The 18,400-nt window shown below is 42.9% G+C and overlaps 1 protein-coding gene across 1 annotated transcript in view; it reads right to left on the reverse strand.

Annotated features, from left to right (window-relative positions):
* CNTNAP5 (contactin associated protein like 5) overlaps window positions 2,448–18,400 on the reverse strand; it is an 865,036-nt gene continuing 849,083 nt past the window's right edge. Inside the window, 3 exon segments of the mRNA XM_021075830.1 lie at window positions 2,448–9,898; window positions 12,823–12,894; window positions 14,508–14,726. Coding sequence (XP_020931489.1) covers window positions 9,705–9,898; window positions 12,823–12,894; window positions 14,508–14,726 — 485 coding nt within the window. The 3' untranslated portion in view covers window positions 2,448–9,704.

Here is an 18,400-nt window from a genome sequence, read left to right on the forward strand (position 1 = left end):
GCAATGCTGGATCCTTAACCCCCTGAGCAAGGCCAGGGATCCAACCTGCATCATCACAAAGACAATGTCATGTCCTTAACCTGCTGAGCATAATAGGAATTCCAAGTTTTTCTTTTTGTTTTTATTTTCCATTTTACTTCTGAAAAATGTAAGGCTTCTGGTTGTTTGGTGCTTCAAATCACAAAACTAGAGAATGGGGTATTATGGGTCTGAGTCTGGTTTGCCTGCCCATCATGAACAACTGCCTCCAGCCTTGATCCATGCTGTTCCCTCCCTTCTCTGGTGCATTGGACGACTCCAATGAAATTTCCTCCCCATTTATTCTTCAAGTGGCTCTAAAGCAGGACATGGCATTTATCCATTCTTGTCTGGCCCTTCCTCCTCTGACCACACACTTTCCCGGCTCGATTTCCTAGTCACACTCACACTCTGGATGATCTCCATGGTCTCTCTTTTTCACACTCACACACGTACACACACACACACACACACACTGATGCATGTCTATCTATGAATATACCTAGACTTACACCTACACTTACACACATACCTCCCCCATGTCTCTCCGGGCCAGACCTCACAGCTGAACCGCAGACACATGCCCAGACCTGCTTTGCATCCATACCTGGTGCCTCACTGGAATCTCAAACTTAACAAAATCCCCAACTTAACAAAATACCCTTCACACATCACAGCTGCCTCACCCCCCAAACAAAATTTCACTCCCATCCCTTCATTTGCTTAATTCCCCAATTTAGTCTTTCTGGATGCTTGGTTGCCTTAGGCTTCCCTTCTCATCTGTAAGCAGCCCTCCTGGTTCTGTCTGGACCCAGATCTTATTACAACCTCTGATACGACAGCCCTCGTTCCACCCACCATCACTGTCCACAGGTTCTGAAACACCTCCCCACTCTTCTCTCTTCTCTGCTCTTGTTTCCCTAGGGTCCACTCTCCCGGTGCAGTTAGGTGATTATCTTGGGGGGGAGGGATTTTTATTATTTATTTATTTATTTATTTATATTACTCAATGAATTTATTACATTTATACTTGTACAATAATCATTACAATCCAATTTTATAGGGTTTAAATCTGAGTCTGTTTCCATTTGGTAGATCAGTTCATCTGGGTCATATTTTCTTTTATTTGTTTCTTTTTAGTGACACACCCACGGCATATGGAAGTTCCCAGGCTAGGGGTCAGATCGGAGCTATAGCTGCCAGCCTATGTCACAGCCACAGCAATGCAGGATCCAAGCCTTGTCTGTGACTACACCACAGTTCATGCAATGCAGGATCCTTCTTAATCTACTGAGTGAGGCCAGGGATCAAACCCACATCCTCACAGACACTAGTTTGTTTTGTTACTACTGAACCACAGTGGGATCGTATTTTAGATTCCACCTATAAGCAATGTCACACAAGGTCCTACGTATAAAGCAGAGAACTATATTCAATACCCTGTGATAAACCACAAGGGAAAAGAATATGAAAAAGGATGCATATCTATGTATCTATCTAACTGTAACTGAATCACTATACTGTTCAGCAGAAAATTAACACAACATTGTAAATCAACTAAACTTCAGTAAAATAAATTTTAAAAAAAGGAAGTTAGGAGTCCCTGTTGTAGCCCAGCAGATTGTAAACCTGATTAGTATCCATGAGGATGTGGATTCGATCCCTGGCCTCATTCAGTGGATTAAGGATCCAGCATTGCCATGAGCTGTGGTGTAAGTTGCAGACATAGCTTGGATCTGTATTGCTGTGGCTGTGGCGTGGGCAGGCAACTGCAGCTTTGATTTGATCCCTAGCCTGGGAACTTCCTCATGCTGTGGGTGTGGTCCTAAAAAGGAAAGAAATGAAGGAAGGGAGGGAGGAAGTTAAATCTGATGATGTCATGATACTGTTCTGTTTAAAACCCTTGTCCCTTTTTATTTTCTGTACTTTTACTGACTACCCCATACACAGAAATCTTAATTACTCTGTATGAAGTGAGTTTGAGTCCATGACAATGCATGTTTAGTAACTCAAACAGTTGGATTAAGAAGATTAGTGAGCAGAAGGGAAGGTGAGGCGAGACAAGAAATGGGGCCCCGGGAGTGGTGCTGATGAGGGTTCAGAAGAGATGCCAGGTCCCATGTGTGTAGCTGAAACCAGACTGGCTCCCAAGCCCTGAACATGACTTGTGCCAAGTCCATGTGCTTGCTATTGGACACACTGAGCCAGGCGTGCAAGCTGCATAAACCACCCAATGCTGAGAGAGCCCACGACAGCACTTTCAGGCCTGGTGAAATCAATAAACCCAAGAAGTGGGAGGTTTGTGTTTCTCCAGCAACCTCACAGGTCATGTTGTCTGGCAGTTAATGGTCTAAGGAATGAGAATAGGAGCAGAGGGATTAATTGTTTGACTCTTCATTAACCCAAGAAAACACAGCAGGACACATCTGTCTTCCACACAAAATCATACAAAATTCTCTCTTTATTAAATATACATTATTTACAGTTTGTCTTTCTTCTGTACAACAGGAACCATAGAAAACAAAGAAATCTAAGGCTAACGTTTATTTTTTTTCCCCATACAGTGTATTAAGACATGTTAACGTGGTCTACAAAACGGACATGGACCGAGGCAACATCACTTGGGATTTTGTTCTGGGAGCGAAAATGCAAAGGTCAAAAGGAAAAGCTAGATTCCGGAAGATCTACAAAGAGAGGTGACCTGTTTTGTGCTTTTGCTATCATAAAGAGTGACATATCATATTTCTGGAGAAGAGGTTCTTTTGTATTTGATCATTGACTGATTAAAAATCATCTCCCTACCCTTTCTGGTGCTTCCAAAAGGAGGACCACTCTGTGCCAAAGAGAAGCTAATCTCCCATCAGAGGTGGACATTGTGACAGTCTGTCCTAGGGCCCAGCAACCACAGCCTGTAGACCAAATCTGACCTGCGGCCTATTTTTGCAAATAAGGTTTTATTGGAACGTAGCCACGCCCCTGTCCATGCATGGCCCACTTCCTGCTACAATAGCAGAGGTGAGGGGTGGCAACGCAGACTGTGTTCAGCCTGTCCCTTTATAGGAAAAGTTTGCTGACTCCTCCCCTGGCTTACCCTGGAGGAAGACCCATGGCCCCCTCTGCCTGCATCCCTTATTCCCCAGGACACCTCTGCATCTTCTCTGCCTCCTGCAATGGACTGAGGGCAGTCACAGCCCAGGACAGCACAACATGTCAGGAAGCCTGTCAACTCCCAGATTCAGAGGGAGAGAATTCTTGGTGTTGGACCTCACTGAAGGCAAAGTCCCTCTCCTGATACCACTAAGCTGCTGGGAGCAAGGTTTCATGTTTTTTTTGCATGAGTATTTAAGGCAGGGCAAGATCACACAGGTTGATGCTGCACTTCAGAGAGAAGAGACGACTTCCTGTGAAGACTGGGATGGGGTTGGCTAGAATGGGAAAGGACAGGTAGGCTTTCACTGAGAGTTCTACTTATGGGCAGGCTATCAAAGAGTCTGCAGTGTAATACAGTGATCCTGGGGCATCCTGTGCTCATGTCCTCTGAGGCTACTGCTGGCATCTGAGGCATGGAAGGTGATGTTAATACCAATAAGACCAGGACTCAGTCACTAAGACAATTCGTTTCACCTTTGATGGTGGTCTGGAATTACTCCCTTATTTTGTCCTTCTGTTTTGCAAAGGACCCCTCGTGTCACTGGGAGGATCGAAGAAAACAGTGTTTCCAGTGTTGGATGACAGGCGCCTGGAAGCACGTGCTGTCAGGGATAGGGGTACCACACCCTATCTCCATCACACAGGACCAGTGAGGGACCACATCTTATCTGCAGCATCAAGGAGTGTCCACACATTACAGGACCACTGAGGGAAAAGAGAGACCTCAAGGCTGGTTTCAGGACCTTGGGGCTTCTAGGCCCAGGGATTCTGATTCAGGAGAGTGGAGCTAGGCAGCTTTCAGACAGTTTTTCTCCCTTAAAGTTGTGTCTGGGTGTTCAACTCAGGCAAGTCAGATCATTGTGGTGATCAACAGTTCTAATTCTGATGAAATAAAGATCTTGGGGGAAAAACAAATCAAAACAAAAAAGATGTAGTTGAAGTCAAGAAGGGAAGACTCAAAAATATCATGCCAAGTTGAGTAAAGAATTCCTCAGAGTTCCTGCTATGGCACAGTGGTTTAAGGATCCAACCACAGTGGCTTGGGTTGCTGAGTAGGTATGGGTTCAATCCCGGCCCAGGACATGGGTTCAGGGATCCAGCGTTGCAGGTCATAGCTGTAGCTTGGATTCAATCCCTGGCCGGGGAACTTCCACAGCTAAGGATGTGGCCATAGGGAAAAAAAAAAAAAAAAAAAAAAGATTCCTTATGCAAAGCCCATGATATTGCCTCTTTCCTGAATGTGACAGGTGATGATCCAAATGCAGTAGAGACTCCTGAGTTAGGAGCCAGGGAAGTGGGGAGAGAGGCCCTCCCTGTAACTGACGGTGGAAGCCAAGACCCCCTGGGTGTAGGAAGGCCATCCATCTATCAGTCGTTGCCAAGCGTTTCCTCTTCCTCCTCCACCTGTTCCCAGCAGGTGTGGTCAAAACACCAACACCAAGTCCTGCCTTCATCTCCACTCCCCTCTGTACTGCCACTCTGTCATAAATAAACGTTACAAAAGACAGACAACTGGCTTACAAAGTATAATATTTCACTAAAAAATGTGCTTTTCTGCTCTCCCTCAGAGTATACCCCAGTGCAAAACAAGACAAAAGAAAGTTACTCAAAAACAGAGAGTGAACTATTCAAACCTGATGAGAAGGTTTCAAAGGAAGTCTTCAAACTGCAAAGAAAATATGTGTCTCCCTATCAGATAGATGTGTGTGGAGAAGGTCACAGAGGAAGCCAGATAACAGCCCTATTATGATAAAGTGTGTGTACATGTGTGTTTGTGATTATTTTTTTTTTCCCTTTAAGAGGTTCATCTATCTGGAATTTGTGACAGCAGAGGTGAAACTAAGGACAAGTGTTATCTGCAAGTAGCTAGATGGCCTAAAAAGGCAGAGTATGGGTGAAGGATGAGGGTAAGAAAGGGCCAAGGACCGCACACAGGAGGACTCCAAAGACACTGGGTTTTTGAAAGAACACACTTTCAAATTGCATGAGAGGCATGGAATCACACTCATCTCATGTATCCTCCAAGTATTCTCAAAGCGCTGAGTTTGCCTACACCCTCTTCCTTTCACTACCTTGGCATCTGCACCATTAAACAAGGTTCTTTATTTGTTTGGGCTTCTTATGACCTTGAGGCCAAGGGAGGAATCAGGATGTCCAAGGCTTGAGGTTAAGGGAAAATGAGAAGCACAGCTTTATGCAGCATCTCAAATTCCCTTTGGCAGGCTCAGTTACAATGCACTTTTGATGGGTTATGGCTATGGGGGAAAAGACGCCAGGGCAAGCCGTCAAGTCTTTTTATAAGAAAGAATGCAATGGCCTAATTCCCATCTCCTCAAATGTCAGGGGGAGGATGGTCTGCATATAGCCTCCCATGCAGCTTCTCTCACTGAACTAGCTTCCTTCAGAGAAGAGAAATGTGGGGTGTCCAGGATTGGAAAAAGTCACCAAAGCACAGTCGTGAGACCTCGCCTGATGGACAATGCCTTCTAGTCAGTTATTTTTCAAAGGCATACTTTGTCCAGTTCTCAGAGACCTTCCTAAGCAGAGTCCAAATGATTCAGCAGGATGCAGGGGTGTCTCAGGAGAAGCTGATACAGGACAAGGACCTCCTAAGGGACCAAGGGCATGTGATGGGTCACAACCCAAAAAAGCTGAGGGAAAGAGGAAGGGCAAAGTGGACATTGCTGTTTCCTGCCTGAGATAGGTCCCCGGGTTTTCACCCAGGTCTGAAAAGGAGGGAGGACTTTGAGAACCCTCCACCCCCAACCAGAATTAAAACAAGTATAGAGAGAACACGGTCTCCCCAAAGTCACCTAGAGACAGAGCAACTATTCATCCTGCCATCCCCCAAGGGTCAACCCATCTTCCTTCAATATACACAGCTGCACAGAGAGATGTTTGCTTTAGGAAGAGAAACCAAGCAGCCATAGAGGGTGGAAGTAATAAACAAGGAGAAAAATAAAAAATATGTTCCAGAAAGTATCTTTCTTTCAGTCTCTAGCAAGGGTGTTGCAAGAATGCTAGTGAAGGGCCTCTGTCCGAACTTCTATAGCACTTTACACCCCCCACACCCCCATTACAGCAGCAGTGTCCACCTCCCCTGCTAGGCTATGAGCATCCCAAGGGCAAGAACAAGGTGTAACAGATGTACGCTCAATACCTGGCCCAACCCCTGGACTCCTGGCTATTCAATGAGGGATGAATACAGAACTATTTTTTCTTTTGCCTGTGGTGAGCATCAGTCCAACAAAAGATGGAAGTCAGGTTAGTACCACCTCCGTTATTACTAAAGATAATCAAAACCGTTTCTAAAAACATCAGCCCTAGGATGCTTAAAATAAATATTACACTTGCAGTTCTGAGTAGAGAAGAGGCTAAGCTTTTCCTTAAAAATATATCTAAAGAAGTGGCCATGTCACTTCCCTAGACAACTTCTCCTAGAAACCATGACCTTCTAACCTAACACACAAGGTGTTAAATAAATGTTTGTGGTAAGCAAATGCATGGTTGCTAACATAACCAGGTTTGTTTGGTGGGAATGGGATCCATGAAATTGCCCCCTAAGAATGCGAAATTGCACAGATATTTTTGGTTTTACTGTAAAGTGACCACATTCCATAAAATATTTTGGTAAACAGCAGTTACCAAAGACCGAGGGTTAACATGTAGGGTTACGCTAATGCGGCTGACCAGAGCAGGCAGTCAGGAAACCTGACTCCCGACGCAGAAAATGGTCTTGAGGAATTCAAATGCTTTCCAGGACAGTTTGTTTGAGATTATACTTGTTCAAGAATGGAAACACTCACACAATTAAACAATTGCACAACACTCCATGGATTGTGGTACCACAGAGGAAAGACAGGCAGAGTTAGCACTTATTTGTAACTGGAAATCGCGTTTTCCTTTGGAGGGAGCAGTTTGCTTGCTTTCCATACACATCTGGTGAGAGTTAGTGTTCTCTGGGGTTATGAAACATCCCAACCCTGTAAAAATAGTTCTGATTTAGCCCTGAGACTCTAAGAGTGACATGCAGATTGCACTGTCTTGGCATTTGTCATTAAGTCTGTGATACGTACTATTGATGGATTTATAGTCTATATGTACGGGGAGGTGTGCTGGTAGCTTCTGCAGGGCAGCTGTGACAAGAATGGGGCTCCCCAAATTCTTCACCCTACAGAGCTACCTACAAGCATATATAAATAGATGAGAAAAGCAAATACTCGAAGTTGGCCTTGGCTAGTCTTCCATTTCTTCTAACAGTTCTCTGTCAGCAAAATACAGTCTCTGCTCTCAGAGACTTGAATAATGAGCAGTTGCAGCTTTATTACTCACACCTTCCTTTCCTTTTCCATTTCATTATTGGAGATGCTTCAGGCTAAACCCACTACACTTCATGGTGACTTTTATTTCAGGGGACAAAGGACTATGTAGGCAAGGAAAAGACTGATTTATACAGCCTTTTTATGGAAATTGAAAACTCAAAAGTGAAATTGGAAATAGGAGCCAACAGGGCAGGAGGAAACAGTATTTAAAGATCTTTCCCTCTTATTAACAGATCATTCATCTTATTAAAGTTAGAAAAAAAATGTGCCCTTGTTAGGATCACTTTAAAATATATTTGCCAGCCAAAGGATATAATGGGAATGATTAAGAATGCACAGAAGACTTTTAAAAAGAGGGTGGGTATTTCGAAACATCTTAAAGCTGAGAAATATGATTACAAGCTAAATCCTTACCCACCCCATGCTCTGAAACGGAAAGAAAAGCCTGACTTAGACCTGAAAGGAGGCAAGGCAGAGGAGTTCCACACCGTGAGCCTCATCCTGCAGGAAAGTGTTAAACAGTCAGAGGCGCAGACACACTGAGAACAAGGCAGGATGCCTGCTAACTGTGGAGGCTGGACCACAGCTATGTGGTCACTGTCTCCCAAACCCAGTCTGTCTCATAAAGTTACTCAAGCAAGTACTTTCCACACCTATGCACCATTCCATCTGCATTCCCAGCATCCCAGAGCACTGATATGGTCCCCCCGTTCCCCCCATGCTTTTCCTTAAGGTGACCCAGCAACAAACAGTGGGGAATATTCCTATAGCAAAATCACTGGGATTCTTACCACCACCTGGGGATGAGCCCAGACACCTTCTTGAAGGAGTGACTGTGTCTCTCTGATGCTTTATCACTAAAAGTGGGCAACGACCCTAAAGTGGATCTCTGCCTTGCCTGGGAGTTTGTTCCTACAAGAAGCATGCGGGGCCTCCATACACACAGGATGACACAGATTTGAACATGGGATGCGCTACAGAACCTAAGAGTTCCTTTGAAATTAAGCAGGAGGGGTGTGCTGGCATTAGCCAGAATGCCTCGTAGGTCAGTGCCTCTTAAACTTCTCAGGAAAAGGGCTCAGTGGACAGACATGCATTATGATGTCCATTCGAAAGGGTGAAACCTATGCTTACTTTCTTCACCAGACTTTAGTGAGTGGCCGGATGGAAAGAATTCTGTCTGGTTATTTCTTTTCTTTCATGCAGTCTTTTTTGTTCACTTTGTTTGTCTTGTTTTCTTTTTGTTTATCTTTAAAGCTGAGTTAAGATGGTTTAGGTTCTTTCATGGAACCAGTTACTATTTTAGAGTTTTATTTGAATTGCCAACTGGATATATATATATATATATATATATATCCTGGAATATATATTATATTCCAGTATAACAATTCCAGGAACAGCCTAGCTAACATTTCTTACTAAATTGGAAGAGGCATTTTTGAAGTTATAGAACATCTACTTCCTAGCAGCTTTCTTTTTACCTCCTAGTATCAAGCTACTATTTTCCATGCTTCCCCTAGGTTTATGCTATTGTGTGTTCTAAACGGTCAGCCCCAGGAGAGGGTGGTAAGAAAGGAACAAAGCCATAGCCCACTACTATCAGGAATCCTATATTTGAAAATACTCAGGGCATCCAAGCCATAGGGAATGATGAGGACTTGGGGCAAAGGACTTCCTAGGGTCAGGAGCATTAACACAAAACACACCTCTCTTGTTCCTTCTGAAGTGCTACTATCATAAGCCAGGCCCTGACATCTTCTCTTGGGTACCCTGAGTTCCCCGGTTAGAAGAGACTTGAAATGGGGGGGTGTTGAGGATGATGGGTACATGCCTAAGTCACAGAGCTCAGGTTCAAGGTAAGCCTGCAAGACGGGATGGCTGCAGATGTGAAGGGCGTATCCTGGAAACTGGAAATTCAGAACTGAAGATGTTCGTGTGCACACGTGTCTCTTCCTTGTCTAATGTTGTCAAGTCTGTCTCTTGCGTGATCTTTTTCACCACGGTGAGTTTGTCAAAGAGGAAGGCAGTGGCCATAGCTGCCTGGTATTCTGGGTTGGTTCGAGGGGATAGATGCTGTGGTGATTGCAGGTATGTTCCAAAAATAAACGGAAAACCAATAAGTGGAAGGGAATGACCAAAATGAGAAGAGAGGAGAAAGAGAAGGGGAGAAAAAAAAAAAAGAACAAAGAAAGTATGAGGTGACCCTGCAGATTTTCAGATGAAATATTCCCGCTTACACTCGCTCACTGTGCTTTGCAAATCAATGTCATTTCTAAAGGACGTGTCCAAGTTTTCCGGATATTCCTTCTCCATCTGGTTAGTGCGATGTGACTGTCTGTGCTGGTAGAGGAACCGGGTCATGATGCCGATGACGGAGATGATGATGAATATCACCACTGCTATTACTCCTGCGGGGAAAGGGGACCCAAGAGAGGGAGTTTATTACAGAGCATCCAAACCAAGAGGTCTGGTCAATTTAGATGAGAAAGGCACCTGGGGAGAGATACAAATGAAAACAGACAGGCAACACACTCAACCGCATGTCCAGAAGGGCACGTGGGCTGAAATGCTTCCAGGCTTCAGGGACAGCAAACTTCCTCTTTCAGACTAGCGAGGAAGCCAGCCAGCTCAAAGCAGAAAAGGCTTTAGTTGATGCACGAAGAGCGCCATCAAATCAATATGTAGTCATGCTAGCCAAGGATTTCTTAGCACATTCCTCAAGTGCTGCTCAAAAGAATGTGTCAGAATCATTTTCAATTAGCACGTCTTTGTCACCTTGCAAAAAGTATCTTAGAATTACCTGGGCATCCTAGAAAAGATTTCCTCAACATGCTCTATTGATGTAAATTTGTTTATGGTCTAGGTTTGCTTTGCTAAAAATGAAATGCTTACTAAACATTTAGGGCATTCTACCTTGCTTTGCACACTGCTAGGCACAGGCTGAATGGAAGATTGTACCCTCTGTTCTCCCATGTCAACTGCACTGTCACATGTCTGCCCTGTTGTGTCACCTGCTCACTGCTTGGACTGTACTGGACCCTCCTAGCAAGCTGTCCTCACTGACCCCAAGGTCCTGTCCCTGCCTTTTCCAGGAAGGCTCTCAGGACATGAAAATCAAAGTCAGCAAAGGGATGGTGGCAATGTGGATGCTGTCCAATTTTAAAAGGTGAAAGAGGCAATGGGAGAAGTCATGGTTTTTGGCATTAAAGCATCTGAAAAGTATTTATGATATTCAAAGATAAGCTCATTCCTAATAAAGTGTCCTTTTCGCTGTCTTTTCTAAGTAGAGGGGAAAACAATGTTTATTTTATAAAGTTATTTTGGGAAACCCTGCATTATAATTTATATAAGCATAGACATTTGAGAGTTATTTATTTATTTATTTTTCCTTTTTAGGGCAGCACCTGCGGTATATGGAAGTTCTCCGGCTAGGCGTCAAATCAGAGCTGCTATTGCCAGCCTGTGCCCTAGCAACACCGGACCAAGGCCACATGTGAGGTCTATGCTGCACCTTGCACCAAGGCCAGATCTTTAACCTACTGAGGAAGGCCAGGGATCGAACCTGCATCTTCATGGTTACCAGGTAGATTCTTAATCCGCTGAGCTGCAACGTGAATTTGAGAGTTACATATACTGAATGCCTTATCTGACACCAATTTGGTGCAGAGCTGAGGCCATGATTAGGGTTGCTTACTTTTTAAAATATTCTTAAACCATGATGTAGCATTTTCCCCAACTATTTTAGAACAAGGCCTAGTAAAACAAGAGAAGTGAACAAACCTAGAAATTAACTGAGTATAGTGACACCCATGAATGGGACAAGCTTTAAGACATGAAATGCAGGAGCTTCCTGGTTGCTCAGAAGGTTAAGGATCTGGTGGTGTCACTGCTGTGGCATGGGTGGGTTCAATACCTGGCCCAGGAACTTACACATGCCAAGGGCTCAGCCAAAATTTGAAAAAGAGATGAACTCCAGAACTGGTTTCTGCGCCTTCAGTACATAGGCTATTCAGAGTCAGAGGCTGTGAACCTCCAGAAATGTTCTCCTGTGGTGCAGAGAATTTCCTGCTCTTAAACAGACACAGAGAAGCCTGCGTATGGGTGGGAAGTGGGCAGCAGTCACAAAAGGCTTTTTTCTACTTGTCAAATGGGAAATTATACGCAGAGACACAGGCACAAAATCATTTCCTGTATTTCTCGTGGCCAAAAAAAATAGACTCAGGATCTTTTCCCTGAAGCAGATATTCAGGTCAGACATTTTAAGAACTTCCTGAAGGAAAGGCTGTGTTTTTAATTTTTGTTTTCCTTCATAACCTGATTCCAACGATGCACTTCTGTGCACCTCTGGCCATATCCTTCCTCCCTCTAAACCCTATGCACTGGTTCTGTTATCCACTCGCCCATCCCCTCCCCCCCACCAAGCTGTGAGTCCTTTGAAAGCAGTGTCCATGCCTTTTATCCCCATTCCTCTGCATAGCACTTGTCCTGACCTACAGCAGGGGTTCACTCCATAGATGTTAAGCACATGGGTACTGTAGATGTTTAAGAGGAGAACTCCATCTGGTGTGGCTCAGCTCATCCAGCTGCCAGAAGGCAGGGGTGGGACGCCTGCTAAGACCATGCCGCTCGTGTGGAAGTGGAGTTAGTCTCTCACAGGAGTCTTACATTAAACAAGGTCTGAGCGTCATTCTGTGCTTCAAGGCCCAGATGGAAAAATCAAGCTACTGGAGGCATCAGCCAAGCTAAGGTGGAATAAAAAGGAGTGGAGCGGGGAGGCCAAGAGGCAATGAGAAAATGGAAAAGCAGGGGAGGCAGGAGACAGAGCAGAGATCAGAGCAGAGCAGACAGGGTCTGCCTCTGTAACCATATGTGCTGCTAGATTGGAAACTGTGGTCCTGCGGGCTTCACCCTGCTTGTTATAGCCACTCGGAGGAGAAAACCCGACAGGACCAGGCTCCATCCATCTGTCTGCCCCAACATGGCTTCTTCCCATTTGTAGCTTTATTGGTCTGCTTTGTGCTTTAGGAAAAATGAAAGGTGCATGTGATCCACGGGATGCACGCTTTCTGTCTCCAAGCAGAGTATCCAGCTATTGACCCTGTTCAGCTGCCTGGTGGTTCAGGGGAGGGAAGCGTCTAGGGAGGGCCTGGTGGGGGTGGTGCCTTGACCTCAACAGCACATGTGGCTGTTCATGAAAAGGCTGGCATTCTTGTAGAGTGTGTAGGGTTCTCGGAACTGGAGTGCCACCATGGAGGAAAGACTCAGATGGAGTCTCCCAAAGCACAAGAATCACTTATGTCTCTCCCGCTTTCAGAAACCAAGAACAGTTTACCTCCAATGACGGCGGAGTCGCTTCGGACTGCATTGGTCAGTGGTTCCCTCTCATCTGTCTTCCCAAAAAGATCTGAAAGGAGTAAAAGACACTCAACATCCTGGAAGGAGACCTGCAATAGGGAGTTGAGATGACAGCTCCATGTACTAGACCAGGTGCTCCAGAGAGCTATGACTTGTCAATTTGGAAGGAACCCAAACAAATACACACACAAAAGATTTGAAGTATACTGCTTACTTCCCTAGTCTCATGACACTGTTAGCATCTACCTAAGGTGTAAGCTAAGGGCGGCAGCAACAGACCTATTGTACTCTGCTCATATCTGCTTTGGGCCACAGCCTCCTTCTCAGCCTGCACCCGAAGTCCTGTTCTGCTTTGCTGGATAGTTCCTATCCCTGGTAACAGCTTCTTAACTCAAACACATTTGCCTCTGGATCAGAGGTTTCTTTAGCTGCAAGAGATTTCTGTCCATTGACTGGAAAGGACAAAAATGCTGGCGATTTAACATCCCCAAGAAACCCTCACCCATTTTACTGTACAAACATTGACATATATGGTGTAAGGAAAAAAGCTTTGAGCTTGAGGGCACATAGACATGGTTTGAATCCTTTCTCTGACACTGGTCTGACACATAAATTTTTAAATAACAACCTTCAAAAGTATTTAAAAGGGGTAATGATACCAGTGGGTATGCATAAAATGCACCTTTAGCACCTATGATTAGTATCACTGTATCATTTAACCCTCAGGAAATGACTACAATGTGATCAGTATTTTCCCATTTTCACAGATAAGGACATTACATCAAGGCCATTAAGTAACCTGCCCACAGTTGTATAGTTCATTCACAAAAGATGCAGAAATCAAATCAAGGCTTGTCCAATGTCACATTTAGATCCTTTCTGTGGTATATAACTGACTGCTGCCTGGAAAATACCAAGATCGGTGATGAGCAGTTTGAGCATAGTCAAATTCTATGCCCTTTCTTTGCTCATAATCCATAACTTGTTTGGCAATTGATGATCACACCTGATTAAAACAAATCCTAAGAACACTTCAAGATGCCTAGGATGATGGAAACTTAGACAAGATAGAAAAGGTATTTTGGGGAGCAGTAAAGTAAGAGAAGATATATATGGATGGCTGTGTTGTGGGACTTTCCTATTATTAAGGAAGGTCGATTTTAATCATATGAATTATATTAGCTCAAAAACCAGCCTGCCTTCCTAACATCTAAAATCTTTAATCCTCAGAGCAGTAGCCACTTAAAGAGTTGTGAAGATGATAGATAGGAAGATGATTATATAGACAGATGGAAAGATAGATTTATAGATGATAGAGAGATGGGTGGATAGATAGATGATAGAGAGATAGATAAAGGGATAAATAAATTGATCATTGATAGACGATAAGTGGATGATTATACAGATGATAGATGATAGATGGGGAGATATAGATTTCTAACTATTCATTATGTTAAAAGTAGGATTATTTGAATATATTTAATATATTTGGATAATACATTTAATTTATATATAGACTCAAATATACAACTCTAAGAAATCTAACCACTTGTAATCATATGAGGTGAGGAATTGAGTAACATTAGCCTTTAGCTTGGAAGCTTCTTAAAGACCTCAAAGGAGCCCGGTGAGAGAAGTTCCATTGAGTATTTTCTTGTGTACCTGAGGAAGAATGCACTGTGGTCACTGCATTCACATCAGAATCCATCACGGAGCTACAGCTGGACTCCGTCAGGGTCCCTTGGATGGTTACAGGTGCGATGGTGGCATGGCGCAGGGCTGCCTTCAGCGGTGCTATGTGGTTGTATTGGACTGAAGCCAGACAGCCAATAAAACCCAGGATGTTTGCTTTAGCAACTTCAGCATCCAATCCAAGAGTCTCTGCAACATGAAGAAGAATCCACTTTTAGAAACCATGCTCCATATCCTCTTGAAAGAATGTCAGAAATCACAGAAAGTACCTTGTTAGTCTTTGAATAAATGAACTTGTTCCCCCCTCTCTCTTTGTCTTTCTCCAAACTCTACGAGTATCAACATAGCAACCACATATCATATAAAATTTCTAGGGCTATCCCTGCCTTGAGATAATGTTTCAAACTTCTAAATTTTCATTCATGTATTTTATGAACTGTAACTAATACTTCATAAATCTCTTCTACACTCTAGATGTTTTATATAATTTAGATCATTATCTCCATTCCCATTTATTTATGGATGCTGGTGATTAATTCAAGCATACTACAATGCTCATTACAACATTTCACTCAAAATTATAGCAAGAAAAAAAATGAAAAGAGGCAAACAGAGGGGTAGAATTCAAAGCGGTCCTCTTAGAAGTTTACCATGTTTGGTGTTTTCAATGGCCTGTGTACACTGATCATCTATTCAAGATTTTTAACATGCTTAGTTCTGTCTATGGTACTGAATGGTGAGATGGATTTACTATGACAATAGAAAAATAGAAAACAACACTCAGATTTCCAAATGTCTTTGAGTCTTTATAAAAGATAAAAATGCAATAATTTATGATTCATAGCAAGATCAAATATCTCATTTTCTTCAAGATTTGTGGTAAGATTACTCAGTAGCCCATTTCTTTATTAACAAGGGTCATTTGAACAAATTGCTATCAGGCAATTACATAAAACTACAGTACAGAATGAATTTTTTTCATTTTTTTTTCTTAAGGCATAATAATGTCAACAATCTAGATGGTTCAAATAGTTATTATATTATGATAATCTGTTTATTTTCTGTAAGAGATAAGGAGTTTCCTTTCTATCAGATAGATTTCACTTTCTTTCCATTCATAAATGATCAAAGAGTGACTCCCTGGATCAACTTTAGGAAGAGACATATTAACCAAACAGAGCAAAATGAGAAATCAACTTAACAGTGCTTTTTCTACTCTTGTCCTCATTATTTTCTCCCCTTTCAACACCCAGGAAAACTTCTCTGATTTATCATCCTTGCCTTCTCAGAGGAAAAGAAAAGAAACAGTGTGTGTTAATTTTATGTGGCTAAGGTAACAAATTAGCACAAATTTAAACAGCATTAAAAACAACACAACTATGTTGTGTTACAGCTCTGCAGAAGTCAGATACAGTCTCACTGAGCTAAAATCAAGGTGCTGGCAATTTGTATTTCTCCTAGAATTTCCAGATTATCCATTTTTTTCTTTTCTAACTCCCACAAGACACCCACATTTCTTGGCTTATAGCATGTCCTTTCCTGTATCTTCAAAGACAGAAATGTTGCATTTCTTTGCATCTTCCTTCCAAAGCCACATCTACTTCTAAATCTCTTCTTTTGCCCCCTCTTTTATTCTTTTTTTTTAATTTTAGGGCCACACCCACAGGATATGGAAGTTGCCAGGCTAGGGGTAGAATTGGAGCTGTAGCTGCTGGCCTATGCCACAGCCACAGCAACACAGGATCTGAGCCGCATCTGCAAACTATACCACAGCTCAAGGCAACTCCGGATCCTTAACCCACTGAGCAAGGCTAGGAATCAAACCCGTGTCTTCACGGATGGTAGTCTGGTTCATTGCTGCTGAGCCACAATGGGAACTCCCCTTCTTTCACTTTTAAGGGCATTTGTGATTGCAGTGAGCTCAGACAGATAACCAAGGAAAATCACCCTATGTTAAGACAAGTTGACAAACCACATTAATTTTGCTGGTAACCATAATTCTTCTTTGCTAGTTAGCCCTACATATTCATAGGTTCTGAAGATTAGGACTCAGCTATCTTTATGGGTCCTTATTCTTCTTATCATTCCATTCTTCCGGACTCCACGTCTGAGGTTCTGTAAGAACTTTTTAGGTAATGATAATAAAAGTCAAATAGAGATGTAAAGTGACACTCTTCTTCAAGTGTGAAAGAACACTGGGGTGGGGAAGAAACTTTTGCCTTCCACATACTCCAATAAATATCCTACCGTGATGGTTCATATTTGTTGCATATTCACAAAAGCATCATATGTGCTTATTTGTATCCTAAGCTTTAAAGGACTGAGATTATGAGCATAAGAAACTGCTCAAGTACTGTTATATAACAGTCTTCCACACCAAAGCTTTAATTAAGACTAGGTACCATTTGTCCAGTGGCACCAGAACTCAATGTAACCTGGTGTAATTCAGAACACACATTAACTACTGATTAGTAGTTATCAAGAGGTAGAGTTAGAGATCAGAAGGCTTTACAGAAAGAGGCGGAAGACAAGAAGGGAAGCATAAACAGCACAAAGTTTTTGCCTTACCGGATTTCAAAGTAGTGGAAAGTGACAAGTCATTGGAGTTATGCCTTAAGGGTCTAAATCTAAAGTCCCAGATCTTATTCCTAGAACTCAGTTAAAAAGAAGCCTATATTGACTCCAAGGTCTTTGAAGGCTATTGTTGTTATAACTGCCAAGAATCCATGTTCCAGGTACACAAATAGGCACATGGATGAATTGAGGGACAAGCCAGAAAATGATCACCTCTCTTTAAAGGAGGAAATGTTTTGGATAGTCTTATCTCTAGGAAAGTTTATTTATTCTATAAAGAGCATGTAAACCTTGAATGGTTTCTGAAAAGAAATGAAGAGAATAAGAGTCCTTGATAGAAGAAAATACCTTCAGGGAGTTCCCGTCGTGGCGCAGTGGTTAACAAATCCGACTAGGAACCATGAGGTTGTGGGTTTGGTCCCTGCCCTTGCTCAGTGGGTTAACGATCCGGCGTTACCGTGAGCTGTGGTGTAGGTTGCAGATGCGGCTCGGATCCCGCGTTGCTGTGGCTCTGGCGTAGGCCAGTGGCTACAGCTCCGATTCGACCCCTAGCCTGGGAACCTCCATATGCTGCGGGAGTGGCCCAGGAAATAGCAAAAAGATAGAAAAGAAAAAAAAAAATACCTTCAGTATGAGGCCTGACATAGTGATTTCTCTAAATACAGGGAGAGAGAAAGAAAAAAAAAAAAAAAAAAACACATTAGGATGTCTCCAAATTATACCTGCTTCTTAAAACCTTGTAAACGGATATGGGGTGGGAAACGATTTTTTGCTGAAAGGCATTTGTTCAATAATCAGCATGTACTGAGTACCTACCATATAATATGATACGTTTTTAAATTATTGAAATGTGGACGTCCTGTTGTGGCTCAGTGGAAATGAACACAACCAGCATCCATGAGAACACAGGTTTGATCCTTGGCCCCACTCAGTGGGTTAAGGATATGGCACTACCCTGAGCTATGGTGTAGGTCAAAGTGGTGGCTCAGATCTGGCATTGCTGCAGCTATGGCGTAGATCCAATTTGAGCCCCTAGTCTGAGAACTTCCATATACCGTGGGTGTGGCCCTAAAATAAATAAATAAATAAATAAATAACTGAGATATTGGTGTACAATATCATGTTAGTTTCAGGTGACTACATCGTGATTTGACATTTGTTCACATTATGAAATGATCACCATGATAAGTCTAGTAACCATCTGTCCCCATGCAAAGTTATTGCAGTATCATGGACCACGCTTCTTATGCTGTATATTGTACCACCATGGTTTATATATTTTATAACTG

The sequence above is a fragment of the Sus scrofa genome, chromosome 15, assembly GCF_000003025.6.
Source record: "Sus scrofa isolate TJ Tabasco breed Duroc chromosome 15, Sscrofa11.1, whole genome shotgun sequence".
In the NCBI taxonomy this organism is placed as follows: Eukaryota; Metazoa; Chordata; class Mammalia; order Artiodactyla; family Suidae; genus Sus; species Sus scrofa.